Source organism: Convolutriloba macropyga, chromosome 14 (assembly GCF_964194025.1).
Source record: "Convolutriloba macropyga chromosome 14, txConMacr16.3, whole genome shotgun sequence".
Taxonomy (NCBI): domain Eukaryota; kingdom Metazoa; phylum Xenacoelomorpha; order Acoela; family Convolutidae; genus Convolutriloba; species Convolutriloba macropyga.
This window is the reverse complement of record NC_134481.1, coordinates 19,500,463-19,516,929: the sequence shown is the minus strand read 5'-3', so window position 1 is coordinate 19,516,929 and position 16,467 is coordinate 19,500,463. Positions and strand designations below refer to the sequence as shown.

At 33.9% G+C, this 16,467-nt stretch overlaps 1 protein-coding gene across 1 annotated transcript; it reads right to left on the bottom strand.

The window, feature by feature from the left end:
- Nucleotides 1-42: 42 nt before the first annotated feature.
- LOC142352824 (neuronal acetylcholine receptor subunit alpha-3-like) lies at nt 43-14,750 on the bottom strand. Its single transcript, XM_075404964.1, has 5 exons — nt 14,257-14,750; nt 8,022-8,297; nt 4,370-4,552; nt 3,234-3,762; nt 43-430 (listed from the first exon to the last, which is right to left on the bottom strand). The coding sequence occupies exons 1-5, from the start codon at nt 14,461-14,463 to the stop codon at nt 258-260; spliced, it is 1,368 nt and encodes a 455-aa protein (XP_075261079.1). The 5' UTR covers nt 14,464-14,750; the 3' UTR covers nt 43-257.
- Nucleotides 14,751-16,467: the final 1,717 nt, after the last annotated feature.

The following is a 16,467-nucleotide window of genomic DNA, read 5'->3' as shown; positions in this document are numbered from 1 at the left end:
AGCAGAAAATTTGAGAAAGTTATTTAAATAAAGGTTTTTGAATTCTGATAAATTTTTATTTGTAGGTTACAGAAAGTAAGTTCTCTTTTTAAGTTCACAAATTGAATCAATACAGATGCACCAACTATGATTGCGAAACAGGTATTTTATAAACTCTGATTATAAACACTGATTATTAGTTATGATCTGTGTTAATGTTGATTTTTGAGTTTCTAGAGTAACCACGTTGGAATCTGTAAGTTATTTTAATGCGGCAGTTACTGTATTGACTGTGAGTAGTAATATATCATTCCACTGACAATCACAACTGTGTATAAAAAGAGGAAAATTCGGTCAATCAATGCTGCGAATAGTTTCCAACCGACCTCATTGGCTAACACACGGAATTGGATGTCCTTCATCAAAAAGTCGACAGAGAGTGAGTCGTGACCTGAAATAACACAACTATTTTTGAATTCACCAACAGTAAGCAGAAATTTGTTTTCTACTTACCAATCGTGGATTTTTGATGAAAAAGACAGAGCCAAAGATTGGTTACTGACAATTGCGGTTTATATTCCACGTACACACTGAGTAACCGCCCGGTGCCACGATTCCCGGTAAATCCTGCCGGGAAAATCAGGATAATTACCATTCCAGGTATTTCCCGCTAAAATTGGCAACTACCTGCCAGGAAATAACAAAGAAATGAAAAGAAAATAACACTGATTGCTATTTCCTGTCAGAAATGTCAGTTTCTCGTCGGGAAATTACTAGGAACTCCGGGAAAAAATCTATTCTTAAAGTATTCTGCTTTTCCTAATAATTGGGTGCCGCGGGGATTTTATTTTGCATGCAACGCCCATACTTGACAAGCTGTTCAACTGAAATAACTAAATACTTGACCCAATAGGAGAGAACTAAGACAAAAACATTAAATTTCTTGAAAAGATGTCGATTTTGGGTCGCTTAAGTTAAAATTCAAACTTAATCTCAGTATTTCATTCTAGCAATCTTTATGCTATAACTAAAAAATTAGTTTTAGAGTGTCAAAGTAAGATTTAAACAAAGATATTAACAATACAGAAAATTTGCTAAAATCAGCTTTGTCTGAAACAGTTTTTATTAAACCATCTTGTAACGGCACTATAATGGACCATTTTAAAAAAAAGATTAAATTTATGGTATATTTTAGAAACCGGTACAACTCAACAAGTTTAAAATGTTTTCCATGACTCAGTGCATAAAATCCTGAAAACAAACAAAATTTCACTCAGAACGAAGAGAGACACAATTGCCATTATTTCCCTAAATAGTGTGTTTTGCCCTTGATCATCCAGTAAACTCTGTAGGGTAATCACTTAATTGGGTTTTGCAAAAAAATTTTCTATTCAAGTGTATTTAGAAACAAAAAAAAATAAGCAAGCAACAAGAAAGTAAACTTACTGGAAAATATGATACCAGTATTAGTGCGTAAATCATTTTTGTCCTCGTTCATTTAACCCGCTTTTAATTTGTAATTTAAGGACTCCAAGTTGTCAAGATAACCAGGCTGAAGGGTCAAGTGTCAAAAGCAAAATTATAATGATTATAACACAAGATTTAACCCTTTTTAGCTTTGTTTTTGAAAAAGAAAAGAAGGAATCTGTTTATAAAATTCAGTCAAATTATATCAAATGTCCACTGTTGAACAGTCATCCTATATTCTCTTCAAAAATCTGGAATCATGAGAAGCAGCCATATAGAAAAATACCAGAAAAAATGCAGTTGAAGTGTGGTACTATGGAATATAAGCATTGTTCAGCCAATCTGACCCCGAAGCGTATAAGTTTTTAACTAATTTGCAAAAGAGCAGCCGTACAAAAATTGAATCAATTGAATGCTTTGGCTGGACGAAAACAACACATGAAGAAAAACTATCAGAGCTGAAAAAGGAGGGTTAAGAAATTGATGCATGTTTCTGTGGACAAAACGGATTTTAATTCATCTAATTCTCTTGCAATCTGGTGCAAATAATTGTTTTCTTGAAATGTTTTTGAATTTATTTCAATCTCAGTTCAAAATCCATCCAAATTTTTTGATTTGGTGCCCTGCGTGCGTTCTCACGGAGTTACACTGAAGCATCATGGCATGAATCATTAAGCAATTTCACCCCTGGCGTTTAACTAGTGATGCGACTCCTAATTTGAAGAAAGTTTGGCATTATTTGGATTTAAAACTTCCGTAGCATAGATGCTAGTACTAATATCAAACTCATTTTGATTATAGCTGCTAGCACCGATTTGTTTTTCTATTCAAAATTAGACTGCATCATTTGGAATCTTCCAAGTTTTCGTCTTCTTGTTTAAGTCAAATTTTGATTTTTTTTTCAATTCAGATCAGAGTGCAAAAAAAGGTCAACTTTGTCAAGTGTTCTAATTCTGTTGAAATAGTTCAGCAAAAAAATTGTCTCGTCATTTGTCTTCGATTTCGACAAACAAAAGCTGTTTACTGCCGTACTCTTCAATTTGGCTCTACTTAAACCATTGGAATTTTAGCTGTGCTAATTGCTTATTTGGATTTCAAAAGAAATAAACTGATTTCGATATGAAATAATTGCGGGTTTCCATGAATGCGGGTCAACCTTTTTTTCCGGCTATATACAAATTCATGGATTGAATCATGTCTTTTTTTGTTTTTTTGATCAATTTTTCTTGAATTGGGTTCAATTCTGAGTTAACAAAGATCTGCTTTATGGTCACGTGAATTACAGTTTTAAATCAATGCAAAATATTATTCATATGAAAACATAGCACATTTTACCAGATTTGCTGTCAAGGAGAAGTATATGATCAAAGATTATTTAGGATTTTCAAGCAATCTTTTACAATATTTGCAAACTTATGAAAAATTATTCACACTAGGGAAATAAAATGAAACTTAATCAAAATTGAATTAATTTTCCATTGAAAGTCTGGAAATCGTTTTTTGAACAGAAGGAACTGTCAGGTGTATGTTCATTTATATATGCCAGCACTTTTGGGCTAGTAATTACACAACATTTTTTCTCAGGAAAGGACATAAAATTACTGAAGTTTTTCTTTACGTAAAATGTTTCTTTGTACGCTATTGGCCAAAAAATTGTTTGTGCACATTAGAAAACTTAGTCATATTTCATTACTGTCATCGTTGAAAACTTACTTAAATTAGAAACATGAAGCTATAGTAAAATAAGTTCTCGGTGGGTGTCGAAAAGTTATTTGAACTTAACTAACCGATGACCTTGTCTGTAATTGACGGCAAACCGTTAGACTCGCTACCATTGTCGCTATTTCCATCTTTTCCAGCCAAACACGACGTCTGTGAAGCAACAGCTTGCGCCTTACACTCTTTCAAATTCAACCTCGCAATAAACAGAACCCCCATAACTCTGCTACTTATAACACGCACAATCCATACAGGTACGCATTTGCATTCGGGGGTATAGTACACCACAGTTACGAATACACAAACAAAAACTGAAATACTGGCCAGAACTATGAGGAAAATCACGAGTCTTCCCGCAATTGGGAAGTCATTGGCGGTGCTCGGGGGGAGGATTTCGGACAGAACCAGAAGTTCCACAACTTGGGCTAACAGGATTGTGACTCCAAGTGAAACCTTTTCCCCACATTCCACTGGAAGCATCAAGGATAGAATTGATAGGAGACCCATGAGAGTTGCGGGGATTAAAATGACAGTCACGTAAAAATCAGGATGCCGTTCGAATCTAAGGACATACTCGATTCCGTCATAGTTGAAGTAGTCTATATTAGCAAGGCTCTTCTTTTGAGAGACGTTAACTTTTTTTTTGGTTTGACCAGAGAACTCAAAAAAATTCTTGAAAGTTCATATCACTTGAAATTGTAGCGGATATTGGTTAGGTTCTGCCCAATACTAATCCAGCAAGATTCTTGCAAAAAGAGATTAATCGTGAGTGAATTTTGCAAGCCGCCGTCAATGTTACCGCATTATTGCATGATCATGTTTATAATGGAAGTTTTTGCAAGAATTCACAGAAATTATGCAAGATTATGAATAATCATGCCAGAATCTTGCATCATCTTGCAACTGATCTGATCAAAGTGTCAATCCTATTGCTAAATTTATGACACAATCGACATCAGATGAAACCACCCCCCCCCCCCGCCCCACCACTTTATTATGACAATCTATTATTGATACTTTCGCACGCATTTATATTGAAATATAATGACAAAAAAGCAGCAACAGGCATTTTTTGAGGTTTTCTGATCAGGATTGATCTAGAATCACTCAACACACAAAAAGATGGCTCTCGAACAAATCAAAGCTGACACAGGAAATTAAGAAAGAATTTGAAACAAAATCTCACAATTATTAAAAAAAAGAGCCCTGTTAAGTTTTTGAATGTGCGATTGACGAAGAAGTAGTTCACGGGTTCTATTAAGTTCCACTGTCCACTCTGTTTGAAGTTGGTCAAATCCAGTCGAGAAGGATGAGCAAATCGGGGATCAGTTGATAGTCTGTACGAGGATTGGGTTGAAAGCCACTGGCCCATAGTGAATTTACACTCCTGAAAAGGACGGAAACGACCCTGGTTTTGGATCGAAATTTGCATCGAAATGCAGTACTAGAACTTTTCGCTGCTACGCAGCTGTAACTTCTGGCGTTGGAAGCGCTAGAAACTGACCTTTTGCTTTGGAAACCCAATTTGTAGCAATTAATTCTTGCCCGGGTCGAGGTTTGGCGGTAAATTTTTGTAGGAAATACGGTAAAAACCGGCGAAAAAAAAATTCACTGGGTATTTCTTACATCTTTTTGCGGTGAATGCGGTGAATCGCGGTGAATTAATTAAATTCATTGCGTTCTCAGTATTCTTTCAAAAAGAAACTGCCTTACACGGGTTCGAACCTGTTACCTCCTGCATGCCTTTGATTTCTTATTCCACCTCACCAACTGTCACGTCCTTCTATTATTTTTCTTGTTTCAATCTATTTAAAACAGATTCGGTAAACTTTGGAAGGCAAATGCGGTGAATTTTTGTAAGAAATGCAATCACAGCAATCACAGAATTTCTTTAAAAAATTCACCGCATTCACCGCATTTCTTACAAAAATTCACCCACAAACCTCAACCCAGGTGTGAGAATTACAGTGATTGCAGTGAACAAAGTTTTTCATCACCGCTAAATGCTTCCTGGAAGATTGTCAATTCCCAATTAAATCTGATTTAGAGAAAAGATAAGTCGTAGTTCATTCATGAAGTACTAATGTATCAATTTTTAGTCTTAGCACATTTGATATTGGGTCTAAATGTCTGAAAATTCTTGTAAGAAGTATTGGAGGAAACTTAAATAGTCTTCAATCAGATTATGAAGAAAAGCAAAAACATATAATATCTTTGACAACTATGCTCAAGAGATGCCGAGTTTGAGATAAAACGATCGTTCCAACCCACCTTTGTGGGGCGTCGAGGAACTATATGTTCGACTGGGTTTATATTTTTGTCCAGTTAACTTTGGGCTGTCGATATTTTCATCGTAGAGAGTTTTGAAATGTATCACTAGGAAGCCCATCCAACGTAGAATATGTAATTAAATAAATTTTTTAAATTTCGTTTTTCCCATCGCGATATCGAGATTTGAATTTTGAGAACATTTGACTGATTTCCCTCGCTGTTGTCAACGTTTTCCGTACTTTGGCTAAACTTTGCGTCAATTAAAAAAAACGTATAAAAATTAGGTTTTTGGCTCCACCATAAAAAAAAATAACAAGCGATTTTGGTGCTTGACTTCTTTTCTAACCTTTTTTTTTAAATCATGGAGCGCAGTTGAAAATATCTTACATTTTCAAAGAATATTTTATGGTTTAAACGATTTTTTAATTCGACATTGTTTTTCACAAAAACTACGGTAATTAAATTACCGTATGACGCAAAAAGGGGTATTGGCGTCCAACAGCTTTTAGCTGAAGCAAATTTGTTCGCGGTTTTGACCTCCCTGATTTTCAATTTTGACTTCTGTTTTAGAACATTGACCTCTGTTATCGAACATTGGATATTAACAATAGCCCCACCTTCAGTGCGGTCGTATTAAATTGGTTTATTGGTTTGAGTTAAAAACAATTTTTAATCCACTAATTTTGAATAAGGCGTTAATTTATGAAACTTTCCTATCTCTTCCGCATTTAGTCGACAATTAAGTCAAAAATGAGCGGACACGGAATTTATGTGCGAACGCACAATACCAAGCCCTTTTCTTCTAGTGCTTGCTCGTTTGCAAGTCTTGATGCTAAACAGGTCAAATCGTAGCCAACTTATCACTTTATCAGAGGATTGACAGATCTCGGTAACGCTTTCAAAGACATTTTCGTTCGAATAACAGAAAAAACAGCTATTATATATTATGGCATTATTTCAAAAATCCCATGTGAACAAAGAAGCAAAAAAGAAACGAGAACTGAACATAAACGAGTTAAGTACACACCCAATAAGACCACAGCCTGCCCAAATTTGCAGACCACACGTCTTTATTGAACCTAACAAATTAGAGTTGCAGACAGTTTCCACAATACTTGGTTTGTGGGGTTCGGAAAATGCCTTGGTTTTGGCAAATTTTGAGACCATAAACATGCATGAAAGGGTGCTAGGACAATAGATCGAAAGACAACAGATCGAAAGCGAAAATTGGGACAATAGATCGAAAATTAAACTATTTAATTTGCGTATTGACCAGTCAGATTTGAGCGCTCATTTATTATACAGCATATAACATGTTCTGTTGTGATATTTTGTTCGGTTGGGATAGATTCATATCAAGTCCCACAGGCCGCTAAGGCATGGCCATAATGTGGTAACTATATTGCAGAGATTAATTTTCGATCTATTGTCCCAATTCTTCGTTTTCGATCTGTTGTCCTTTCGATCTATTTTCCGGTCACCGCATGAAAGTAATCAACAAGGATTTGCATACTCAATACGTGAATGATGATAAAGTTTGGATCAACACTTGAACGATCTTTGGGGTGGTATAATTCACTCACCTGATAAAATCAAGCTTTGAGAATCGTCGATGAGATATTGATAAAAAATTACTCGTCAAAACGGACCCTTAGATTTAGTTCAAATTCTCCCATATTTTAGACCAGGGGCTTTCAGTTACGGAAATTTGAACAACACTTACACTAATTCGTCAGTCTTGTCCACAAAGGGTTTTTGAGCAGTTTCGTGAACAAAACACGTTACAAAATGGCCTACACTAACAGATTTTTATCAGTGGATTTTACAGCATGAAGAAGCAATTTTAAATTCGTTAATAACAATATTTTTTTCTAATTCACATATTTGTTTAATCGATGATCAAATGCACAAAAATCCCCTCTCCCATAATTGAGATAAATTTATCTATTTCATCATTTGCGATTAATTCCGATTTACGCAAATCGCGAATTCTAATTACTTAAACTGTCAAATCTAATTACAATTGCCTTTGAAAAACCCTCACACTAATCCGTCAATATATTCACAAAAACGGGTTTGTGGACAAGACTGACTTAATCCACAAAAAAAGTGTTCGCCAAACCAATTTAGCGAACATAAGTGATTTCCACAGAATTAATGTATTGGGATTAAGTGTGAAATCCACTTTCACAAATCAGAAAATTCTGCCCAAATTGGGGGGTCTATACTGACCAGTAATTAACCCTGATATGCTGCCCTGATATAAGAGAGCGAACAAAACAATAATTGATAAATATTTGGCATGCTTGGATTTTTTTCGTATACATAAGATTGCTTCGTTATATTCCGCTTAAACAACGCAGGAAATCGTTGATATGCCGAAACATTTTTCTAGGAATTTTTCACTGCGTAAGCAAAAATGTTGGAAATTTTTGGATAATAATTGATTCCCGTTTTCAAATAATGGATTAGTGTACGTTATCATAGAAGTTATTCAAAGTTCAATCTAGGAACTCAAGAGTCAAAATAGAAACTCTAGAATGGGGCAGGTTGACAAGCAAGAATGACGATTCACAAAAAATTACCTGAGAATCGTAGGGGAAATATTTCACTTCTATGCTGCAAGTAACTTTCACGTTTACAGTCGAGCTCTTTGCTACAACAATTCCATCATACGAAATAGTCTGTCTGTTGTAGGCATCGAATATCTCCTCAGTGGCATCAAATGACACAATATCTGGAGACCACACAGTGTAGGGAGGCAAGTCAAGACTGTAGACTCCGACTGTCGCCGGATCCCACGCAATGTGGGGGAGGTAGTAAGTTAAGTAGAGCCACAGTTTCACATTGGCCGTTCCTTCCTAAAAGACAAACTTACCAGTGCTAATAAACTTGAAAAAGAATTAAAGCATCGAAATCTGTCAAATTGAGATTTTGTCGCTCTCTGATCGGACCATATATGCTTATTTTGTTGTACATGATCAGGTCAATTGAAAACCCTGTAAGATTTGAGCTCATTACAAGCGTCTACCGGTTCCAAAAAAAAATTACAAAGAAAGTCGCTGCCGCTTTTCGGTGCCAATTTCCGTTCGAAAAGCACTTAAATTTTGTGAAAATGTTTTCCACAAAGCAATTAAAGTCCTTAAAATGAAGAATAAGTGAAAAAAGTTGAATGACTAATAGGTTAATAAATGTGAAATGTAGTTACGTTTGGCTGTAAGGGCGTTTGAGAAAATTTTAATCATTTTTTATCTGTTTGCAGCTCAATTTCTCGATTCAATTTTTTAAAATGAGAGATTATATTGCAATTAATCTGCCGCACAATTCTTTGCGGAACGCGCTTCCGTTAACCATATTTCGCGGTGGAAAGCAGTTTCATTCTTCAATTTTGAGTTTAAATGTGAAAAACACTGAATTGAGTTTCCATATAGGCATCGCCTTTTCATCCGCGAAATTTGTAAGTATATTTCGCACGCACAATGTATTAACATACAAAAAACTAAATCTGGTAATAAAACTAGTAAATTTAATCGAAAACTTAGTACCGGTAGACGCCCGTAATTCGATTGTTAATCGTAGCGCATTGAGTAAAACAGAAGATTATTACTGAAGAACATATTGGCTGACAAATTGATGCCGATGTTTTGCTCCGAGTGGACATGTTCTTTATCCAATAACAAGATCGTAGTCAACCATAGAGGTGTAATTAAACAAACAAATTTCAGCCAAAGTTTCTAAACCCATTAGGCCTATAACCACTGTATTTGCCTGGCCTTCTGAATAGAATTTGGTGCAACTTATGAATAGAATTTGATGACCTTTTCTGCTCGTTATCTTAAGACCACCTTCTAAATATTGTATTCTGTCAGAGAATTGAATTTATAGGCTGCACTCTGATCAAAAATAATACCGAAATTTTGGGCAAAAACAATTTTTTTCAGACTATCTAACTTGAAACTCATTCTATTCAACATGAGAAACCAATGATAACTTGATCAGATCTAATAAAAGCTGGTAGTGAAAAAAGATCGAAAATAAGTTCAAGTGGTCAAATATATAATTAACTAATATCTTGGGTAGTGCCGTGAATAAAACAGAAAAACTATTGGACCAAGAGATCAATAAAAAATACCTTTTTGCGATTAAGATAGGATTAGGGTCGGTTGATTTGATATACATCTGGTAGTTTTTCATATACTTGCTTTATTTATGGCAAATTTTCTCGGGATCTTCTCGTATTAAATGGGAGAAAGACATCATGAAAAGGAAACTATCAAATAGCAAGGTCTTGGCCACATAATCGAACTTAACTAATCACCACAAGGTAAGTAATAGCAGGTTAGAAAAAGTAGATGTAGCTGAAAAACAAAGCAAGACAATTAGACAAGTTTCATAAAAACCTATCATTTTTTAAAAGATTAATTAAAAGAGAATAATAAAAAAAGCTTCAACTGAATCTTTAATCATTATTTGAACCGCTTTTTTCAAGTGTAAATAAAATTCAATTGAAAACAAGAGCGGCGGGCACTTTGGACATGCCCAAGCCAGACCGCCAAAAAACTTCCCATAATAATCTCAGAAACTAACAACCTGAACAAAAACTATACGTTTAATTAACAAAGTCAGATAAAACAAATACATCTTCAGAACTTGTGTTTCGATTATTAAACAAAAGCTGTACAACAATTGTTCAACTCTAACAAAAACGACAAGGCTTTAAATTTGAAAAATTCTATCGAAATATTTTTTCTAAATTTTTCAGTTCTTATAGAGTGATTTTCACAATTATATATCATATAATTAGCACAAATAGGATATCATCACAAATAAATGGATAAAAAATGGATAATAAATGGATCTCAGATTCTAGATACCCCGAAACACTTTTATGTGTCATGACTTTGCATGGTGGTTTTTTTTTCAATTTGTTACATGATTTTTTTTGGCTTAGTACTGGATAAGATCTTGGCACCCTAGTTGAGACCAGATGGTTATTTTGGACTTGACTCAGACATGCCTCGGTGTGCATTTTGGACATGCTCGCACCAGATCGTCAAAGAAAAGTTTTTCCCATTATAATCTTAGAAACTAACGACCTGAACAAAACGTAAACTTTAGTTAAAGAAGTTGAAGAAACCAAACAAAAACTCTTTAAGAAATTTTATACCAATCATTAAACGAAAGTTGTACAACATTTATTCAACACTAACAAAAAACGACAAGGAAAAAATCTAGTAATGTTTTTGAAATAAATTTGATTTTCTTAAATGTTCATTTCCGATGGAGTGCTCAATTGTAGATCAAATATTTTATATAAATAGGGTATCATCTAAGACAAATGAATATATTTTGGCATCTCAAATTCATGAGACACCCCGAAAAACTTTTATGTATCATGACATTACCAGTTGCATTTTTTGCAAATTGCGACGGAATTTTTTTTGGCCTAGTACTTGATAAGATCTTGGCAATCCTTGTCGTAATCAGATGTTTATCTTGCAAGATTTTGCCAGAAGCTTGCAAAAAATGGTTAGCCAGCAAGAGTAACGTGAATTTTTATAAGTTGCAAGATTTGTACGAAAACAGATAGAGCGAGTTGCAAGATTTGTAAGAAAACAGATAGAGGGAGTTGCAAGATTTTTACGAAAACAGATAGAGCATTATTAAGCTCAAGGCACTGCCAAAATTGTATTGAAAGTAGGAATAAACAATTTTATATTATGCGTACATTGGCAGCTTCTCATAAAAAAATTAAACGAACACGGGCAACTGGTAAAGTTTTTTCCGACGCCTCATAATTTTGCGAATTTTATCACTGCAAAATCATTTGACTTGATGTTCTTTTGCTAAAAATTGCTTTGGCACGTTGTGTAAAAACTCTTTAGAAAACTAAGATATCTGAATTCTGCTCAAAAACGATTTGACCAGATTCAAAAAGAACACTCAAGTTTTATAAATCTACAAAGTGTTCGTGGCGTCTTCGAGTATGAGGGAGGTTAGCTTTTTATAACTGTCTCAGTTGACCTCAGTTCATCTCAATGTATAAAAATCTTACAAGGTTTTTTTAAACGAAATATCTATGTTTTTTTGTTAACCACTTTTTTTGCAATCATATCAGGAAGAAACAAATTCAATGCTCTTTAATCATCCTAAAGTTGTTCCAGTTTTCTAGGTGTTGCATTTTCGTTTTTTAGGTTTCCGATTTTTCGTATTTTTCCACCCTTCGCTCTTTTCCGAATTTTACTAGCTGCTGTCTTTTTTTTCTTTTTTTGCGTTTTTGAATTTATTTACTTCTTAGCCTTGTTTTTCCTTTTCTAAGTATTGCTTTTTATGCGTTTTTAGTTTTCTGTTTGCATATTCACTAATTTGTAAGTTATTCAATTTTACTCTCTGTAATGGCCCAGACATTGGCTTCAACCCAGCTTCATTTGATCTTCAATCCATCTTCAATTAGTCTTCAAAGAGGCAACGTCAAGAAGAGAATCAAAATGAAAAAATTCAAGGAGACCAAAAGGTCGACGCCTTAGGGTACTAATTTTCGGGTATTCTTCTTTTTTCTGTTGTCGATGCCCATAATTTGTATATGTTCAAACAATGTGACGTTTGGTTGTTTTAAATTTAAGATTAAGGAGTAAAATTGGCTATCTTATAAAATTTTGACAGAAGAAATGGCTATCGTGTAAGATTCTGACAAAAATGGCTATCTTGTAAGATTCTGACAGAAAAAAATGGCTATCTTGGATAATTCCGACAAATAAAAGTTGTTATCATGTACAATTCTGGCAGAAAGAAATGACTATCTTGGATAATTCCGACAAATAAAAGTTGTTATCATGTACAATTCTGGCAGAAAGAAATGACTATCTTGGAAGATTCTGGCAGATAAAAATGGTTATCTTGTAAGATTCTGGCACATAAGAATGGTTATCTTGTTGTAAAATACTGGAGAAAAAAGTGTCATCTTTGAGGATTCTGATAGAAATAAAAAGTTATATTGCAAAACTCGGATAAAAAATGGCTATCTTGGCACAGAATGACATATAAAAATTGATATTTTGTAAGAATCTCGCGGAAAAATACGGCTATCATAGAAGATTCTGACAGAAAAATATGCCCGTCTTGGAGTATTCTGACAGATGAAAATGGTTATTTTGTCGTAAGATACTTGAGAAAAAATGGTAATCTTTGAGGTTTCTGATAGAAACAAATAGTTATCTTGCAAAACTCCGATAGAAAAATGGCTATCTTGGCACAGAATGACATATAAAAATGTTTATTTTGTAAGAATCTCGCAGAAAAATACGGCTATCATGGAAGATTCTGACAGAAAAATATGCCCGTCTTGGAGGATTCTGGCAGATAAAAATGGCTATTGTGTACAATTCTGCCAGAAAGAAACGAATATCTTGGAAGACTCTGACAAGTAACAATGGTTATCTTGTCAGATTCTGGCAGATAAAAATGGTTACCTTGTTGTAAGATTCTGGGATAAAAATGGCCATCTTTGAAGGTTCTGACAGATAAAATGGTTATCTTGTACGATTCTTGTACGATCTTGTAAATAAATGCATATCTTGGAAGATTCTGACAAACAAAAGATTCTGACAGTTAGAAATGGTTATCTTGGAACAGAATGACATATATAAAAGTTTATTTTGTGAGATTCTAGCGGAAAAAAATGGCTATCATGGAAGGTTTTGACAGGTAAAAATGGTTACCCTGTCCGATTTTGGCAGAACAAAATGAAAATTTTGGAAGATTCTTACAATAAAAAAAGGGTTATTTTGTAAGATTCAGGCAGAAAAAATGGCTATTTTGGAAGATTCTAGCAGATAACAATGGTTATCTTGTAAGATTCTGGCAGAAAAAATGCCATCTTGAAAGAGTATAAAAGTGGCTATCATGTAAAATTCTGACACTTAGAATGGTTATCTTGTAAGATTCTGACAAAAAAAACAGTTATCTTGCAAGATTCCGGCAGAATAAAAGGTTATCTTGGAAGAGAATGTTATAAAAATGGTTCTCTTGTAGGATTTTGCCAGATAAAAATGGTTATCTTGTAAGATTGTGATAGATAAAAACGGTTATCTTGCAAGTTTCTGACAGATAAATCACTCTATCCTGCAGGATTACGACAGAAAAAAATGGTTATTTTGGAACAGAATGAAATATATGAATGATTGTTTTGTAAGATTCTAGCGGAAAAAAATGGCTATCATGGAAGATTCTTGCAAGATTCAGGCAGAAAAAAATGGCTATCTTTGAAGAACTTGACATAAAAATGATTATCTTGTAAGATTCTGGCTGAAAAATGGCTATTTTGGAAGATTTTGACAGATAACAATGGTTATCTTGTAAGATTCCGACAGGAAAAAATGGCTATCGCTGAAGATTCTGACAGATGAAAATGGTTATCTTATTATATTCTGACAGAAAAAAATAGCTATTTTATAAAGTTATGGCAGAAAAATTGTTGTCTTGCAAAATAACCATTCAATTTAGACCCAGGAAGATCCTAGCTAAATGTACCAAGAAGTCATGACTGATCAAGATCTTCGTAAGCTATCTCAACTCAGTTTTCGGAAGAACTATCAAAATCATGGATTCCATGACAGGGTGTATCAAAATTCATTTCATTGGGTGTTGCGATTGTGATCGTTTGACCTGTGTAAAACATTGAGCTAGCTTACATGCATCAATTTGATGGATACAAAGCATTATTCCTGATGCCAAAATACCCTATAGTTTACCGATAGAGATATAAAGTACTGTAATTATGGGTTAGCAGCTCCAATATGATTCAAATGCTACTTGAATTACCTTTTCATCGATTCCGAGTAGTTGATAGAGATCCACATAGAGATACACAGTGTTGTTTCGCATGTGAGAGTGAGGAGTGGTATTCGTGGTCTGATTCAGAATCGATTCCCTCCAATTGTATTCCTCTTCACGAGTTGCAAAGCATTCAATTCCATCCCAATTGGTTGCCATGGTAACGATGAAAAGAATAATAACAATTTTCTTCATGATATAACAGAGAACGTCTGGTATTTTTTTGTTTTGAAGTTTTTTTTCAGATATCGGATTGAGCCAATATAAACTTTAAGTTAGACTATAATAATAAATTAAAAATTACTATTGATTCTGTTTACTCCATTTTTGTTTACTCGGCTTTTCTTTCTTTATAATTGCATAATCAAAAGGATTTTAATGGCCTTTAATTTATTCTCTTCTTTTCATTTCTAATGGTTCTTCTCTATTCAAATGTTGGCAAGATTTTCAGAGAGTTATCTATTTTGTATTATTTTGGTAAAACGTCTGATACATGTAAATGATACCAAAAAACAAAACAACAATCAACCAAGCAAAGAAAGCGATCTAGCGTACAACTTCATGACTATTTATTCAGGCGCAAAGTTTAAACAACCAAAAGAAAAACAAATTCTGTTAGTATGTGGTCTGTTCATTTAAGTTTCTGTATAAGTAAAAGAAACAAAAATAAAACAGTTGTTTTGTGCCTCTAAGCGCAAAAATTCGTCGAGTTCCTAGGAAGCTGCGAGCGTTCAAATTTATTTGATACTTACTTTTTGTGTTATGAATGACCAATCAACCAGAATGAAATAACTGTCGCGCTTCAAAAAGTTCGACTCGTCGTTTTGAATCACTTTTTATACCATATAATTTGAGTTTTGTAAGAAACACTAGCGTGGAGTTAATATTATTCAATAAAGTGAATATGGTCGTGGTCAGTGAAACGGGTCAAAGAATTCAATAAGTTGTATTCTAGGTTAAAATTTCTACTAAAAGTTTACAAACGTTTGCTTATTTATATAGTGCTTTCTTTGCGAAAATATTCAGAGAAAATTTAGATTATCTAAAAAACATTTTACATGATCAACGCGTAAATTAATCTTGGTTCTGAACCACTGACATGATTTTCTAGTTTCGTTACGTCACTTTTCATGAGACTCGATGTCGTCGGTTGGAGGTCAGTGGATGTTAGAATCAGATTTCTTGAGGTGAGAGGATTTAATTTCTGATATTCGATTGATAGGTCAAATAAAATGATGATAACGCTATGACAAAACTAGAAAATAAGAGTCAAGTTAAATTTTTGTGGCCATTATTTATCGAAATAGCAATAGAGTTCGTCAGATAAGTTTTTCCTCTGCTTTTTGAAAATTTACAAAAGATAACTTCTTTGTTTCTTGATGTTATTTCAAAACCATCATAAATATTTCAGATTTACATAATTATTTGAAAAAAAATTGTTTGAATTTGGTTCCCGCCTTTGTAGAGGTGACATTTGTCTTGTAAAATCAAATTTGAGATATATTTCCATATCTAATATTGCAAATTGAATCAAGGTCCGTGAAAACAAGTTTCATTTTTCAGGTCAAAACTCTCATTCGCAAATTGATAAAATTTTGATGTAATCAAAATACGCAGTTTGTGTTTTTTTTGGGGTCGTGATTCTTGGATATAAATTTAACCTACAAGTGAGGGCGATTCCCCATTGTGCACTTCAAAACTGGCTCTAGGGTGAGGTGTCAAAGCCGCTGGAATTATTATGGCAACGCACATTGCATATGAAATTGCCATCGATTATAGGTACAATTTTTAAATTGGAGAAACTGTTCTCCTATATAAACAATATGCCGTACTCAAAATAAGCTGTTATTCATTTCAGTTTCATTCAGGATTTCTAAACTGATCTATTGGCAGGAAACGATAAAATCTTAGTTGTAAAAAGGAAGACTCCCTTTTTTTACAGAGCAGAGTATTTACATAATAGTGTTGTTTCGACGGAATTGTGAGCTAGTTTGTCGTCTTGATAATAGTTGACTTTTTTTGGTGCTTTTCTGTCAAAACATTTCAAATTTCTTGTTACGAGGGTCAAACTGGCACAATTATGAGGCGTGTAAGCATAATGTGATTTGTTCAATATTTTTGTGCCATATTTTTAATAATTTTATCCATTTTTTTTAATATACGGTGAGAAAAATCTGAAATTGATTTTGCTGATACTTA